Source organism: Fusarium phalaenopsidis (assembly GCF_050370095.1).
Source record: "Fusarium phalaenopsidis strain FUZ10S chromosome Unknown contig_32302, whole genome shotgun sequence".
NCBI lineage: Eukaryota > Fungi > Ascomycota > Sordariomycetes > Hypocreales > Nectriaceae > Fusarium > Fusarium phalaenopsidis.
In genome coordinates this window covers 6441403-6457706 of record NW_028145405.1, presented here as the reverse complement: position 1 = coordinate 6457706, position 16304 = coordinate 6441403, and the positions used below count along the sequence as shown (strand labels likewise).

Genomic DNA, 16304 nt, shown 5'->3' with positions numbered 1-16304 from the left:
TCTCAGACAGGCGTGCAGCTCAAGATCCCTCTCACCAGCCTTCGCCTGTGGAAGCTGGAAAGTTGCCGGTATATGAGGCAAGGCCGCCAGGCGTTAACTGCCTTCCCTGCTCCCTGTCTTCATAGTTCGCCATGGGCCGCCAACCTCGTGTTCATTTTCAGAACCTTAAGCACAAGGCCAAAGTCCCTTGGAAACGGTATTTGGTCACCGCATTGGTAATCATTAACCCTCAATATGCTGCATTGGCACACATTCTCGACCTATTTGACATACTACTAGTATGGAAGGACACAGGATTTATGCTAAGGGCAGAGCTAAGCATCAGCTATTTTTCATTATCGATTACTTTACAATTCATAGATTGGCAGGTATATATTACCATGGCCAAGTTTGTATTTCTATGCTACTCGTGCAAGTGGAAGCAAAAGGGTAAGTCACCACACCAAGCCAAGATTATCCCGATGCTTAACTCAATCTTAGTCAAGAACTTGGGACCCATAATCCCACTGGCACACCAGAAGCCATCTCCCGGTCATGAACCCAGCCTCGTCGAGACGGAGTGCCTAGGACCCTTGGTATCGAGGGCCGGGCATCAATATGACGGGACGACGGAAGCTGCATTCGACGAGGGTCTATCTACAGGCATACAATTAAACGGTGTTCTCCCCCATGGTCTTCTGTCCCGTCGTCGAGCACATTTTTCGAGACGAATTTCGGTCTGATAAAGGGAGGCATGGGCAAAGAAAGACGCAATTACGATGGGTCTTGCAAAAGGGGGAATTTGCTGCAAGAGTAAACCGACGACGAAAGCTTAGCGACAGAGCAGGGTGACGAAGGGCAGGGAGTATCGAGGTTAACTCAAAGCACTCACCCTCAGTGAGCAATGGGGCTACATAGTTTCAATTCACCACTATCAAACAATAGTGACGATATGATTGCCTCTTGTTGTAACATTGCCTCGACACATCCGCTTGGTGCCACCCGGCGCCGCGGCTTCTTGTTGCACGTCACACAAAGGAGCAGCCAGTGTCGGCGGCAACCCAAGCGGCTCAGCCAGCCTGTCCCAGTAAGCTAACGCACCTCGTGCAGTGGTCCATCGCAGCCCACAGCTCATGCCCCTGCGTTCCGCGCCAAAAGACATTTGACGCAGCTTCCACGAACTGAATGGCTCTGCCCCTGCCATCGAGGCTCTCCTCTGTGGAGGATCTCCTGTTGTCGCCGTGTGAGCCACACAACTCTCTGATCTTGGGGCTCTGTTGGATTTCACCTAACCAAGTTTATATAAACAAGAAACTGCCAAAGGAATCCAGTTCATCTCAAAATCCTCCATCATCTTCGCACCTCCATTATGACTTCCTTACTATATCTGCAACTCGCCACATCACAGTGGCAAGACAATTTTATCCTGAAAAAGTCCGGGGTGGCCTCAACGATCTCCATGAATGGGGCAGCGCCGTAGTCGAAGCAGATAGGGTCCCCAACTTCGATGTCCTTCAGCGCCCGAAAGACCAGCACCGGCTCTCCATCAACAACCCATTTTTCTATGGCGCAATTCGGGTTACAACTATGATTTGCGTATCTTGCAACATTACCCATGTGTGCAGCGTCAATGAACAAACCAGCGCAGGCCTTCATAAAATAGAACAGCTATCGTCAGTTAGAGAGTGTCCACAAAACATAGGTAATATCTTACTATAAATCCATTGTTGTTAGAGTATGCCTCTTCGAAGAGCTCTTTCCGACAGCGGATCATTTCGTCTTTACCGACACACCGTCCAAAGTAATACAAAAACATATCACCCTTTGCTATCTTCTCGGTGGCCTCGAGTCCCGACCCAAGTCTTCCGGCCCCTGTCACGATCACTGGGGGTTTATGCTTGAGCTCCTCCGGCAATCGATTCCCGCACTGACTTTCCTCGACATTACATGTGTCTTGGGAACATGCGATGCGACATGCCTTGTTGGAACAGTTCTCTCCACAGCTGTCTTTGCATTGGCATTTTGTATATGCATGATCGTTTTTAAGACGCAACATGGCTGACTGTGCCGAGTCATGGACGACATCTGGAAACGTTAGTATCTGGAGTACCGCTAGCGATGACGACTCACTCTCAGATAAGTTGAAGGACTCAACTGCCGTGTGGGCGGCGCCTGCTGATGGCGTTGTCGTGCGCTGCGGGACACTCGTCGGGCTATCTGTCGAAGGGTGAGACTCCGTCGCGACTGATAGCGACCCCTTTGATTGCTAACTGGATTCGGTGGGATAGGGCACTGACTCGGCGTCATCCTTCAATGGATTCAATATACTAGTGATGCAATATACGCCCCCTCGAGGCTTTGGCGCTCCAGCGGGATTTGGGGGCCCGTTCTGACGTGTTGAGTTGCCTCCTTCCTGCTGATCTGACGCCGGTGTTGATGGCGGCTGGTCTGCACCTGGAGTTGGGGACCTGGCCTGGTGTGTTGTTAAGCCGTCTTCTTCCTGCTGACCTGACGGGCGAGACGCTCTCGAGTTGCCTCCTCCCCTTCGACGTTTCGAGGATCCGGCCTGAGGGTCTTCAGGATTTGGTGTTTTTGTGCGCTTTCCGAATATCGAGGTCTTTTTCTTTTGCTGCATGTAATCTTTTTTCTTTCCCTGTAGGCCTTTGAGTCTTTCTCTGCATTCCGTAATTTGTCTGTCGATGGCTTCAACCCCCGTAATGGCTTCTTGGTTTAATTCGGAGCCTTGTCGCTCCCACTCCTCTAATGCCACCCGACTGCTGGGTGCCTGCACGCCTTGCGTCTCCAATGGGGGTTCCGGATTCAATGTCGAGCCAGAGGCGGGGGGTAAGATTATACCCGAGTGCTCTACTTGACTACCGGGCGCCGGCGTGTCTTGCGTGCCCGATAGACGTTCCGTGGTGTTTGGTTGCTGCGGCTCCCCGTCTTCTGCCTGATTGCCGGGCGCCTGCACGTCTTGCGTACCTGATGGGGGCTCTGGGTTCTTCTATTAGTTAGTGGATGTCAAACTAGAGACGGCGGGCAAGCTTGCTGCTGGATACTCTACCTGACTGCTGGGTGCCTGCGCGTCTTGCTTGGCCGATTGGCGTTCCGTGGTGTTTGGTTGTGGCAAGTCCCCATTTTCTACCTGGCTACCGGGTGCCTGCGCATCTTGCGCCTTCGATGGGAGTTCCAGGTTCGGTGTCAATCCGGAGACGGCGGGCAAGCTTGTGTCTGAGGTCTCTGCCTGGCTGCCGGGCGCCGGCATGTCTTGCGTGCCAGATCGGTGTTCTGGGTTCTTCAATCAGTCAGTAGATGTCAAACCGGTGACTGCGGGTCCTCCACTTCAATTACCTGTGGCAGCGGAGCTTCTGTTGTGTTTTCCGTTGGGTTTTCCTCTTTGATTATCGATGTTCCATTCGAACCTTCTATCGATGTTCCATTCGGGTCTTCTTTCCATTCAATCGCCTCGATAACTATCGGATCTTCTAACAATGTGCCCTTCCGAAGTTCCGCATCGCTCGGGGAACACCGAAGGCGTTGTTTTGGTTGGTTGGACTCCTGTTGTTTGGGCTTCTGTTGTTTGAACCTCCGTTTTTTGGACTTCTGTTTGGACTTCTGTTGTTTGGGGCTCGATGATGATGGATTCTGTGAGCTTCGGAGCCCACGGTCCTGTTGCACATCCCTTCCTGTCATCTCGATCTAATACTGTCGAAGGAGCTTGAATGGGTGCTGTGATTCACTCGAGAATCATGTTCGGGCTGCTTGTGTTCGTCGGCAGGTCAGGGGATATATTGAGGACAAGTGCACCTCTCACTCACATTTGTCACCGCTTTGGAAGGGAGAATGTGAGGAAGCACCGTTTGCAGAGAGAGCTTGCTCGAATAAGAGAGATGGAGACAGTGGGGTTGGGGACCCTCAGAGCTCAATCTGGTCGTGGTGTGCAGGCGTGCACACCCAGGGAGTGAACCATACATGCAAGGTACTTGTCGACATGCCTCCTCACACCCCTGAGAGGTCACTTGGGCGCTTGTCACTATCACCGAGCCGCTTGTTTGAGAGTGTCCAACCGGCTGAAGATCCGCAGGCCAGCCGTGCACACCTAGTAGAAATGGAGCCCTGCCCCTGCAGGTGGACCTGCAATGTACTGCAACCCTACCATGTAATAAGTGTGCGGCTGAACGTCTCGGCCAAGACAAGGCAACCAGAGTCAGTGCGCTTGCCCAATTCCGGTGCTACCAATACCTCTGCTGCATTCTCATGGGCAACCTCCCGTGGCAACTCATCTTCTTCTTCTCAGTCTGGTCCACAGAAGAACACAACGCGAACCCTCAGTTCTCACCCCAACTTCATTCCCTTGACCCCTTCATCTTTGACCCCTTCATCTTTGACCCTTTATAGCCATTATACTTCGGCATTTTTGGTTCTTGCAGCAATAGAAGCTCTGCAATCTCCCGCGCCCTCCATTCGTGTCGTGCTCTTGCTACAATGGGCGATACTAATGAACAATGCATGTCAGAACTACCTGGACATGAGGCTGACTCGGATGGCAATTCTGATAGCGATCTGAGCTCGCCCAGCGATCTGAGCTCGCTCAGCGAGGGCGACGAGGACGATGAGGATGGCGAGGATAATGAGGATAGTGAGGACGACGAGGAGAGAAGGGTCAAGACCGAGGGTGACAGCGACGACGAGGAGAGAAATGTCAAGACCGAGGGTGACAGCGACGACGAGGAGAGAAATGTCAAGACCGAGGGCGACAGCGACGACGAGAGTACGGACGGGAATGACGCCGGGAGTGACGGCGGAAGTGACTCTCAACTCGCCGAGTCTGGCGTTCCGGGCGATGAGTTTCAGGTCAATGACCACGAGGTTGACGACGGTGACTACAACGACGGCAGCGACGGGGGCGACGATGACGGAGACGACAGCAACGATGATATCGGCGGCGACACTCATCGTCCGAATAGATCGGAACGCGGCATGTCGGATAACAAACCCACGTCTCAATCTGGCTCCAAGGACCGGCTCGAAAGGCCGTGTCCTTGCGGTTTATCGTTTTCACATCTCCTCGATGCCTGTCCCGAGGAGCTACGGCAGTGTCCGTCTTGCGACAGGCCGCCTGACCAGTATACCGATCTCGAGTTAAGGGTGCACACTAAAGAGTATCATCCCAAAGAAGCCGAAGTTCAGAGAGCAATGTACTGGGGCCTGGATGAGGAGATTCAACTCCTGTATCATGGATCCGATAGAGACGGTATAAGGGGGAATTGGGTGGGCTTCGGTGGCCTCCCTGGAAGAACTGCGGAAACTTGCAGATCTCATTATAAGATCTCGAAGCCAAGGGGATCCTACTTGTACGACGTGAAAGCGGAAAGGGGGGGCTCATCAAATGCGCTCAATGATATTTACCGGGGCTTACTATTTTGCAGCCATTGGGTGAATAGGTTGCTGCTCGAGTTATGGATCGAGAAGTTTGGGTCACTATCGGATTGGCCCGAGGGTGTACGCCGCATCGAGGGCAAGGACTCTCGGCTGACGCAAAACGGTATGAATCCTGAACTCGCAACGGAATAATTTGTTAATGCAGCGTCGCATAGAGCTCACCACTCTGCTTTCCCACATGCTAAGAAAGGTTATTCAACAAGACCCCGACGCGCAGCAGGCTGGCTTGACACTGCCCAACCTCGAAGACCTGACCTTCGAGAAGATCGAGGGCATAGAAATCCCTGCAAGTCCCATGTCGATGGCTCTACAACCTGCCCTACGCCTCGTGTTCGAGCTGGCTAAGTGGGAAGTAAATCAGGAAGCATCAGGTTAACCCACCTAATACCCGCAAGCCCAAAATTTGACTGACTTAATAGCTTCTACTACCTTCCACAAATCATTGCGGGTCCATTACGGGACTAGGAGTCGCCTCAAGCAGAAACTCGACAGGTGTTTTGATTCACGCGGTAGATATACAGGAGTCAAGAAGGCTCCTATTCGCAAGTTCGAAACGACCCTAACCAACTGGATGCGACGGCATTTGAAAGGCAGCTTCGAGAACGAAGATGCTATCCTCGCAGAAGTCAGCAGGGTTCGAGCTCGCTTGAAGGCAGCCTACAACGACAAGAAGTCAAGCGTATGCAATCGAAAGATTCGGTCCCCCCAGGACTTTATGAGTCTCTTGAATTCGCAACTCAATAAGTATAAGAGGGCGCTACTAGCCCTTTTCACGCAGCTTTTGACAGAATCACTGAAAGTAGGACCGTCCGGGAAAGCATTCAGCTGGTGGCCATCTGAGGTAGACAACGTATTTATTTCGTATTTGACCAAGGAGTGTGAGTACACCAATACTCCCTTTCGCATGGATATCCAAGCTAAACGTAAACTAGCACTTGTATGTGTTCTGATTCGGATTTTCGAATTGGTCCTCAAACAAGATCCGGATGTGAAGGCTATTCAGCTCACTCTTGATGCGCTTATACAGAGTGCATTTGTAGTTTTCACTGTGGAACAGGTTGGCGAACATTCCTTGCTACCGCTGGAGGCAATAAACCAGGCTACCAAAGGAGTACATCCTCTTTGGGGGCATAGTGAATGGCGTAAGCGTTCCTTTGAGCCACCCCTATAGTACTCTAACAGGAGAAGCAGGTCTAGGAGTCGACGTTCAAATACTTGAGGATATTAGTATCACCACTCACGTAGACGCTGTGGTTCTGCTCCAACAGAGCATCGACACCAAAGAAATTCACGGTTTCGCGGTGAGGGCATACGAGAGTATCCCTCGACCCTTCCGACATATCATCGCCCGGGCGTTCATGAATTCATTGTTCGACATTAACGGGTCGGCCGTTTCATATAAGGGGAAAGCGCCACCTTTCTGGGCGGACATCCCCTTTAAAAACAACTGGTACGACAACAAGAGTCGTTAGTACCCGAACCTTAGAGACAATTATGGTGAAAATAACTGACTTGGCAAGACGCTTTGGACGGCATGACACACTCTGTGAAGGAACACATGCTACGCGGCAAGATGGCAAGTCTGGAGGGAAAAGTTAAGAGCGAGTTGAGCAGAGTTGTTCCGCATCATAAGAGCGCGTTTGATGAATTGTTTGGTTTCTTTAATCGTGAGTAATTTCGTTCCCCGGTCTATGAGGTGACGTCTAACATGGCAATGAACAAGCCGCCGAGATCGCAAGACCAGAGAGCCAACGACAGGGTGAGGCCCTAGCGGGAGCCCGGATGACTTTGATGACTGACTTAGGCATGGCAGATCGTACCGCTTCAGCTTCATTGCCAGCAGCCTCACCCCCGGCATCGCCTGTCCGCTCTGACGTGCCTCAACGGAAGAGAGCCTTGCAAGATGGGGACGGTTCGCCTCAACCGAAACGACGCCGTCGTGCTTCAGATGACGAAGGGTCTGAGGCCTCTGCAAGGAAGAAACAAAGAACGCAAGGAGCGGAGAGGATGGCAAGAAGAGCGGTCCAAGGCGTCCAGAAGTTTTTGGAAGACTCAAAAGAGGACGATGATCCTTGGGAGGTGGCAAGAATGGCACGAAACATGCTTGATAGTGTGATCAAGTCGTAGGAGGAGCAGCGTCTGTAAAAGAAGTAGATTTATTAACTAGATTGGCTCGTTCCTATTGTTAGAATATGGCCTCGGTGTGCACTGTAGACACTACTTGCCTGGGCAGGTGATTATTGTGCGGTGATATTCATCATCGCTGAGGGAAAGGGTAGTTAAAGCACGCGGTCCAGCTCAGGGCCATCAGCAGTTGCCGTCGGGCAGAAGCGGGAGATCAACCACATCAACATACACAAGTTGCCGGGGACACTCGCGGCCGTGTTGGCACGCCTGCCCTGAGCGTAGGGGCAGAAAACGGCAGCAGATTTGACGAGAGCTTTGGGTGAGAGATACCCAGAGATACAAGAGAGGTCAAGGACAAGAGAAACAGAGAGTAATAGAACAAGATTCTCAGAACTCACAGAGGAGAGACTCAAGAGAGAGGGGTAGTGGAGGATCAGGGTTATTTAGATGAACGAAGAGAGCTCCGTTTAATATGCAACCATCGGCTATCTCTTCCATGACCCAGAGTGGGGCCTGCTGTACATATCGCGGGGTGCTCTACGGTCGCATGCATGCTGGGGGCAGGTGGCAAAAGGTGCAAGTGGTGCTCGGATCAAGAGACCAGGGTGCCCTCGGATAAGCCTCGGAGGTTCATCGTACTTAACCAAACAACCGCCCCTGCCATCAAGCCGCGCCTCGTTCGCTCATTGTTTTCCACCAGCTACTTGGCGCACTTCGCCAATATCACCTTCTAAACCACGCATCTTTCTAAAATCATGTCCGAGCTTGAATCTCCCTATTGGAGAGATATTCGTTCGCTTCGGAACGAGTTGAACAATGTGAAACGGCTCCTTGAGGACATCAGGGCATACTTGCCATCTGAACCAACACCACAGAGACGGTCAAAGAGGTCTACCATTCGACATGCTATGCAGCAAGATAAACCGCCGGCATGGGCGGAGCAGATCATTACTCACATTAGCATTCTTGAGGACCAGATAGGGAGGATTCAGTCCCAAACAGACGACATCGAAGCACACAACAGAAGGAATGACACCCAGCAACCGCCGGTTCACCCAGGCGACAGCCACGATGAGGGTAGCCCGGACCAGGCCCCAGCAAACGCCCACGGCGACAACTCGGCCACCAGCACTGAGGCCACCGGAGATCCATCAAGCGGTGGCTCTGACAAAGACAAAGACAAAGACACATCCATGCGAGACTGCGAGCAGGTGCCACCATCACCACCTGGGGGCACTGACGCGGCGGCTTCTGCGGCCAGTGCTTCCCGATCCGCATCCAGGCAGGCCACAGCCAACGACCAAGGGGACATTCCGGCCACGACTCCGGAGGCGGAGACAGAAGCAAGCGTCCCGGAGGACGACGTGGTCATGGGCGATGCGGCTCAGGGAGAAGGCAACGTCGGGTCTGCCGCCGCTGATCACCGATCGGCACGGTTCTCAGCCCCGGAGGACGACACGGGCGGCATGCTAGTCGGCAGGGGATCTCCATCTAGCGGCGACGACAGGACCGAGACCAACCAGCAAACACAGCCCACGGCCGCCGGCGCACAGGTCGGCACGCAATCGCGGTCCAATAGCGCTACGCCCGAAGAAAGAGCCATGCAGCTCCCGACCACGCCAAACTCTCGAGGCAGCGACACGACCGAGAACACATCCCCTCCAACCACCTCGGACACCCCCCTCACATCGCCAGATGCTCCAGCACCAGACTCGCCATCGAAATTCACCATATCAGCGGCTGACATGGGGGAAGGTCTCGTGCAGGTGCTTCATAAATACATGTCTGACCCCGACTTCGACAATAAAGTCTTTGTCCCTCTGTCTGGCATCGACCCTGCGGAAATCCAAAAGGGGCTTGATGTAGATTATACGCACTGTCGGCACACAGGCGTTCAATTCAAGGCTGGCCCCAAAGGTGAAGGCTACGCAAACGTCTTCGCTTTAGAGGGCAAGTGCAGTCTTGACTGGTCAAAGTTCTGTTCCGAGCCAGTCCGAGAACCGACTGTTGAAGAAGCCGAGGAGATCCTCAATAGGTTCATCGATAACCCGCCAGACCACTCCATTCCATACATCATCGGGCATCTAAAAAACACCCCCTTTAACGAGGCTCTTAACCCAGGACCTGCCATCCTTGGGAATCCAGATCTCAAAGATCTGCACTCAGAATACCATCACATTGGCCTCGACGGTTCTGCAAACCGGTTTCATCAAGAAGACGGGACCTGGGAAGACGAAGCTGACGGGAGTCATCATGGCTTGTGCTCATATAACGAGGTTTATTACGGTTACAAGCTATGGACTGTCGTCGAGGTGCACCACATTTCCAAGTGCCGTGACTGGGCTCGGGCAAAATGGAACCTCACCAAATGCTCTGAAGGGCTCAGTCATCAATGTGTGCTAATTGCCCCCGCGACGCTCAAGAGAGCGGGCATTGACTACAAGATTATGGTTGGTAAACCCGGGGAAGCCATTGTGACCCTAGCAGGACAGCAACATGGCATTGTGAATTACGGGCCCTGCGTATCTCGGTCGATGAACTTTGCCGACCGTGAAGGAGAGATACAATTCCAGAAGGTGGTGTATTGTAAAGAGGACAACATGGCTCCTGTCTATGCCTTACACGACGCCAGGTGCATTGATCCTCCCAGGAAGGCCTTACCATCAGCAGTACTGGCGAAAAAAAAGTCGACAAAGAGGAGAAGAGGGTCTTGGGCCGACGCAGTGTCTGAAGAGAAGAAGGCAAAGACGGGACAAGCCAACGGCAAGGAGACGCCTCGAGTAACGCCTGAAAGCTTGCAGGAGCTTGTGGATAAGTTCAGAGCCGAGAACCTGCTCTGCAAAGTTCCCACCCTCCGCGCCGATCAACTACCCACCGAGCGGGTCTTGAGACTTGCCTGTGCCATGTCAAGCCGCCTCGCCATTCAACAGTTCCACTTGATGGTCCAGTCTTGGAATCGAAAGGCTTGTCTGCGCGAGGACGTGCCCTTACCCGGTGAGGATCCTATCTCTCGTATCCAGCATCGAGTCTTGCTTGTAGACAAATATGCTTCTATGGATACTCTTTGCAAATATCTTGTGCGCCAAAGCCAATTTAGCCTCGTCAAGGAGGTGGAAGCCGATCGGCAAGGCCGGATGCGAAATGACTCTTCCTTTATCAAGCAAGTCCTCCAACGAACACATTGGACTCAAAAGAATTACGAGCACCATTGCAGCAAGGGCAAGCAGTGGATAGCAATATGTGATCGCAACGAAGGGATCTTACCCTTTCTTCATCACTACACAGAGCCCTTTAAGATCAGTCCGACGCAGTGTCTTAACCTTAGTGAGGATGAGTTGAGCAGTCTTGCTTCCTTGCTTGACAATCACGTCTCGAAGGCTCTATTGAAAGCGGGTGTGGCTTTCCAACAAGCTGTGGAAGGATCACGGAGCGTGCGGTTTGCTTGGGACGGACATCAAGTTAACTGGGATAGCTTGGATGAGAATAAGCTAATGTCGTACCTTGAAGTGGTTGATGACTAGATTATCTCCTAATGTTTCATGGGGATCCTTCAACGCACGGGCCACTCACCTATTCCACTAGGGTTGTGGCCCGTGCGTTGGAGCACTTCCACCTACCCTATGCACAGCAACATTTCACACGACGTCAAGAATGGAATTGACAAGATGTTATACTATTTGCTACCGACTAATTAAGAATGTCTATCACCTCTATCCCTCCACTCTCCATCTATGCCTTACTCATCCCGCATCTCACGCGGCTTCATCTTGACTGGTACCGCTGAGTTGACAGCTTTCTCAACACCCTCACTTCCCTCGCACTGGGTTAGGTCGATTTGATATACCTCAACAGAAGGAATCCCGTCAAGAATCCCAAGGAGACTCTCGTGGAGAATCTCATGGAGAATCTTATCGACATCAAAAAACCTGGGAGTAACATCGGGGGGCTGGGAGGCATCACCTCCTCTGTTGGGAGGTAAGGTGGGCTCGGTGTTTGTGTTTGATGGAGACTTTGAAATGTACTTGTCGTTGTACCGAGTGGGCTTCGAACGTCCCGCAGGTTGGCGCCTTTGGCGACGGCGATGGCAACTGATGCCTCGGGGTCTTGGGAAGGTGTTGCGGCGAGCACAGTGACTTATAGCAATGGCCTGTTGTAGCTTGAGAACGAGGTCTTGCACGTCAAGTCGGACAGAGTTGGAGTCTTGCTGGCAAACACACGACACTGATGAGTCCATGGTGATGTGAGAGAGGGAGTGAGATGAAGGAGTAAAGAACGAGTTGACTTGGAGAAGGGGGTGACCGGCCTTTAAATATCCGGCTGGCAGACCCCAACCAACTGCATCTTGCGACACAGCCACCTGCCTGAGCCCTCTATCTTGACGGCCCAACTGGGACCCAGGAGATCAACTCATAACCTGATTCGACACTGGAGGCTACGAATCTGGACATGGGGATTTATGCGTTTCGGTTCGAGTTGGCTCTGTTATGAAAGCTAAGGGAATGGCTCCCCTAGCTTATTAAGCGGCGCTTGAAGCAGCGAAATTTTCACAGAGGATGCAGTGTGACAGAACTAAAGTCTGATATTACTCATCTAATGTTTCCATAGATGCTTCGTAAAAAAGATCAAGCGCGCGTATTCCTTGATTCTGGGGCACAACGGGCAGCAAAATAGACCTCTCGAGTTGCTGAAGTCTTTGGGAAGAGGTTTGACCCCCTTCACTGCAGATTTTTCTGCGAGCAGATCCAATATGCGCTGTGGGACATCCTCAGGCCATTCAAAGAGACCAAAGCGAGTCCCTGGAACATCCATGTGTATCTCTATTAGATTAGGCAGTGATGGAGGACGGGCCGGCTGTTTTCTGTTTTCTATTGGAGGGAGGTGATAAGGCTCTGGCGGGACCGGTGCGTCCACAAGGTCAAGAGTGGTAGGATATTGGGCGACCATTGATATTTCACAATGCCGCATTGTTGTCAAGGTCGTCTTGCCGCTTGTGGTGGAGGGTATAGGGAAGGAAGGGTAACTTGCTTGTGAGACGAGTTGCAACCGACCACCTGACCCAATGGCGATGGATTTGGCTCCAGTCGCTCGAGGCATTGGCAAGATATCCCGGCCGTTTGAGCTTGGGGCGTCATAGGTTTCAGGATAGCCTTTATTGTTTGTAAGCACAAGTGTTACCAGCGTTTGACAGAGGCTATGCGACGTACCAGTAGACGAGGGAGACTCTCCAATTCTGTCCCTTACGACGCGGGCTACAGTTCGTCTCTCAAGAAAAGCCCTCACCACTCTCCAATGTGGAATGAGAGAGGGCTTCAAGCATGACTCGTCAAGAATTCGAAGTTCATTGGCGGCCACCCAGTCCACTGCGCCGCTGTCTGGGAAGCTCGGGCCAGTGAAGAAGGCAACAGGAAACTTTTGCATGCATGAGAGGGGCCCGCCATCTTCATACCCATCTCTCCATTTAAGCTTCCGTGTACCAACATCAAAGGTAAGGGAGTAAGGTAGACTCTCAAGAAGCCCGAGAGTTTCAAGGCTTCCTGAGAGGCCGACTCCAGCCAGGTCGGCCTGGGGAAGGAGGAGGGCTGCCAGCCAGCATTGAGACTGCTTCCGGTATGCTAAATAAAGCTCTCCTTCTTTAGGGTGAGCGACAAAGCCAGGGCAGTTACTTTGCCCATAAGTCATAGCCAAGAGCCCACGAAACATCTCGTCTCGGCAGTGGTGCCTTCTTGGTATGTGTGCGGTTGGCTTCGAGAGCGTGGTCGTAGTTTGCTCTCTACCGTTGCGGCGTTTACGGCTAACATGGGGCGATGGAGATCGCTGACGTTTCTGTCATCAAGTCAGTAAGAATTGCCGGTTAAGTATGATAACACCAGATACGCACAACTCTGACATGGATGACTGTGTCTTCAGCCACAAGTCTTTGCTCGCTTTCGAGGTCACACAGTAAACCATCGTAGCAAGCCATGGAGCCTTGTAGGTCTAACAGACCGACCCGGCTGGGTTTTGGAACAAGAGCTGCCCATGCATCTCTGATCCTACCGACTACTCTGCGGATCTTGTCCCCAAGGACACTGAGATGTGGTGGGTGGGTGAAGCACTCCATTGACAAAGCCTGTTTGTTTATGGAGAGTTCGATAGGCCCCAGGTCTCTTGCAGCGACCCAGCGTCTCAGGAATTCGCGATGTTCTGCCACCACCGCTCGAAGAATGGGTAAGTCTGCGCATGAGGGATATGAAGATATGTAGTTCCACACATCCAGGATCTGGAATGCAGCAGAAAGATACATGTCTTCGAGAGCACGGTGCATAGGGAAAGGCATGGGGGTGTTTGTGGGGAAAGAGTTTGTTTGAAGTTGACTGTGAAAAATGGTTGGCGATGAGATTTGCTACCTCAACTGCTCAACCCGAGAGGGCTGCCTCTTTTAACCATGCAAGGTCGTTTCCACTGCGCAGGCAAGTTTACTCAGTTTCTAAATCCAGAAACGAATGCAACCACACTCACTGTGAGGGAGCGAAGCCAACAGAGTTTACTAGCGCCATCAGAACCCCTGCTTGTCCACACCATCTCTCTCTTTGTCGTCTCTTGGTGTGGAGGCTCCGTGCCGTAAGCGCTTTGATAACGGCCCCACTTATCACCGTGCCGGTGGTTCCATTCGGGGTGGACCCAGTCGGCTCAAGCGGCAGCCCGGCGAGTTCACCGGAGAAGATTTCCCGGCAGCATGTATTGAGGGTCTTGAAATAGAATATGGTTATCTGCTTAAAAATACTTGCATGTCCAGGGCCTTCGGCCGTATCCCCGACAAGTCAGATGGACCAACTCCTTCTCCCCGCCACCCTAGATTTCATTGATCACGCCTGGTGGGCACACATCACGCGCAAGGCGTCTCCACCTTTCCCATTGCTCAAACAGCACCTCATGGCCTTTGGGTCTCATTTGACGGACTTCTTTGACTCGATAGCTCCAAGGCTTCCCAACCGCAGTAAAGCGGACGACCTTGGCCTGATGGTATAGGTCATTCAAATCCTCCTTTGACGCTGACGTGGTTGACGAGTCAAACCACGGGGGCACATTCCAATCCTCCCAATGGCTATTTAAGGTGACATATTTTCCTGAAAGCCGTAATGGCTTGTTTTGAAATAGAACATTTATAATATCCATGTCGTATTGCTGTGGTAATGGGTCGGCCAAAGCATGTCGAACGCGACGCCATTGACTCGGGTTTGGTTTTATCAGCATGAGGGTACTACTCAAATATGTAGCATCTAGCCAATATGCGCTCGGGGCAAGGAAGTCCTCCGTTGGAAGGTCAAAGAGATCGTCGAGATTGCCGAGAATAAGCTGGTCTGCATCGAGAGTGACGATCCTTTTGAGACCTGGCTCGATCTCGTGCATTCTGAAAGACGCAAGCTTAAGTAGACGACCCCTATAGTAAGATATAGTATCGTGGTGAAGAGGCATTGGCTCTTCTTCGATGATCCTAGCCCCTAAGGTTTCAAAGAGAGGACGATATTGCTGGGACACATGGCGTGACAGGAAGATAATGATCTGGTGTTTGGTATTGAACAAAGCGTTGAGAAGGTACATATTGACAGCAGCAGAGCAGGCATACGCATCCTGAGTAGCATAAAAGACGTATGCATAGGGGGATGCTGATGCTTTGGAGTAAAAATGTAAGAGGTAAAGTATGAGAAGAAGGGTTGCGATAAGGCCAAGAAACCTAGCAAACGCTGGGGCGAGTGTGGAAAACATGATGGCGGTGGTACTGTACAAGGGGGAACGTGAAAAGTGAGCAAGAGAACGAGGCTTTAAATCATTAGAGGGCCCTCTAAACCGACCGACCGCCGTGCTTAATTTGGCTCCTGTCCCGTGCTGGGCACTCTAGCCGCCATATCACTGCGTGATTTTTGATCATCTGAGTGCTACCCCATCTCATGCCCGAATGGTGTGGTTGGTGCCGGGGGATCAAGACTCAGCTACGCTCTTTCCCTCAGCTCTGCCAGGAGCCCCCAGCCTTTCGCACACGGGGTTATGTTGGCAACCGACGATAAATCGATTGCTTGAACTTATTAGGATCCACCTGCCGTTCTTCTACTTCTCAACACTGAAGACGAGCTACGTAAAGACTGTGATGATATGAATGTCCCTGTATCGTTCGTGACTGCAAATAAAGCAAGCATCCTCCATCAAACCGAGGCGGTTACAAAGCTATCTAAATGGAGCTAGATGTATATTTATGGCTGCTCTGCCTGGGGCGAGGTGTTATGCGACATTGAAGAGAGGAAGACCCAATCCATTGCCTGGGGTGTGATGGGACTTGAGGCACAAGGGCTTGACATGGAGTGAGGGCGATGAGAACGGGAGTCATGACTCATAACCTTAAACCGTCAGAACAGCTGCAATGCACATCTGAGGGAGACCATACCACCAGGTTTGTCGAAGCACTGATAACCTGCTTTAGCTCTCGAACTTCGCGAAGAACACCTTGAGTTTGGAGCGCAAGGTCTTTGACGTCGCGCCGAAGATCCTCACTCTCGCGGCGGGACTGGCGCTTAAGATTCTCCAAGGAGTCTTGAAACTGGTGCATCTCGTTGTACAGAAACGCGTAGGCTGCACGAAGAGTAGGGTGCTCATCCGCAGTGGATAGTTGCAAACTGACAAAGGGCTGTCCTCTCCGACGCGGATCACCCGTTCCGGGTCTCTCATCCTGGGCTGGATCTTGAGGTCGAAGGGGTGGTAGCATCTCGGTCGCTCTTGAAATA

General features: G+C 52.0%; 2 protein-coding genes across 2 annotated transcripts; one reads left to right on the top strand and one right to left on the bottom strand.

Moving 5' to 3' along the window:
- Positions 1-4497: 4497 nt before the first annotated feature.
- LRP88_09326 (uncharacterized protein) lies at positions 4498-4935 on the bottom strand (the record flags this gene model as incomplete). The annotated part of the gene is made up of 1 exon (XM_083245814.1): positions 4498-4935. One exon carries the CDS (start codon positions 4933-4935, stop codon positions 4498-4500), a length of 438 nt encoding a protein of 145 aa, XP_083100308.1.
- Positions 4936-8303: 3368 nt separating this feature from the next.
- LRP88_09325 (uncharacterized protein) lies at positions 8304-11069 on the top strand (the record flags this gene model as incomplete). The annotated part of the gene is made up of 1 exon (XM_083245813.1): positions 8304-11069. One exon carries the CDS (start codon positions 8304-8306, stop codon positions 11067-11069), a length of 2766 nt encoding a protein of 921 aa, XP_083100307.1.
- Positions 11070-16304: the final 5235 nt, after the last annotated feature.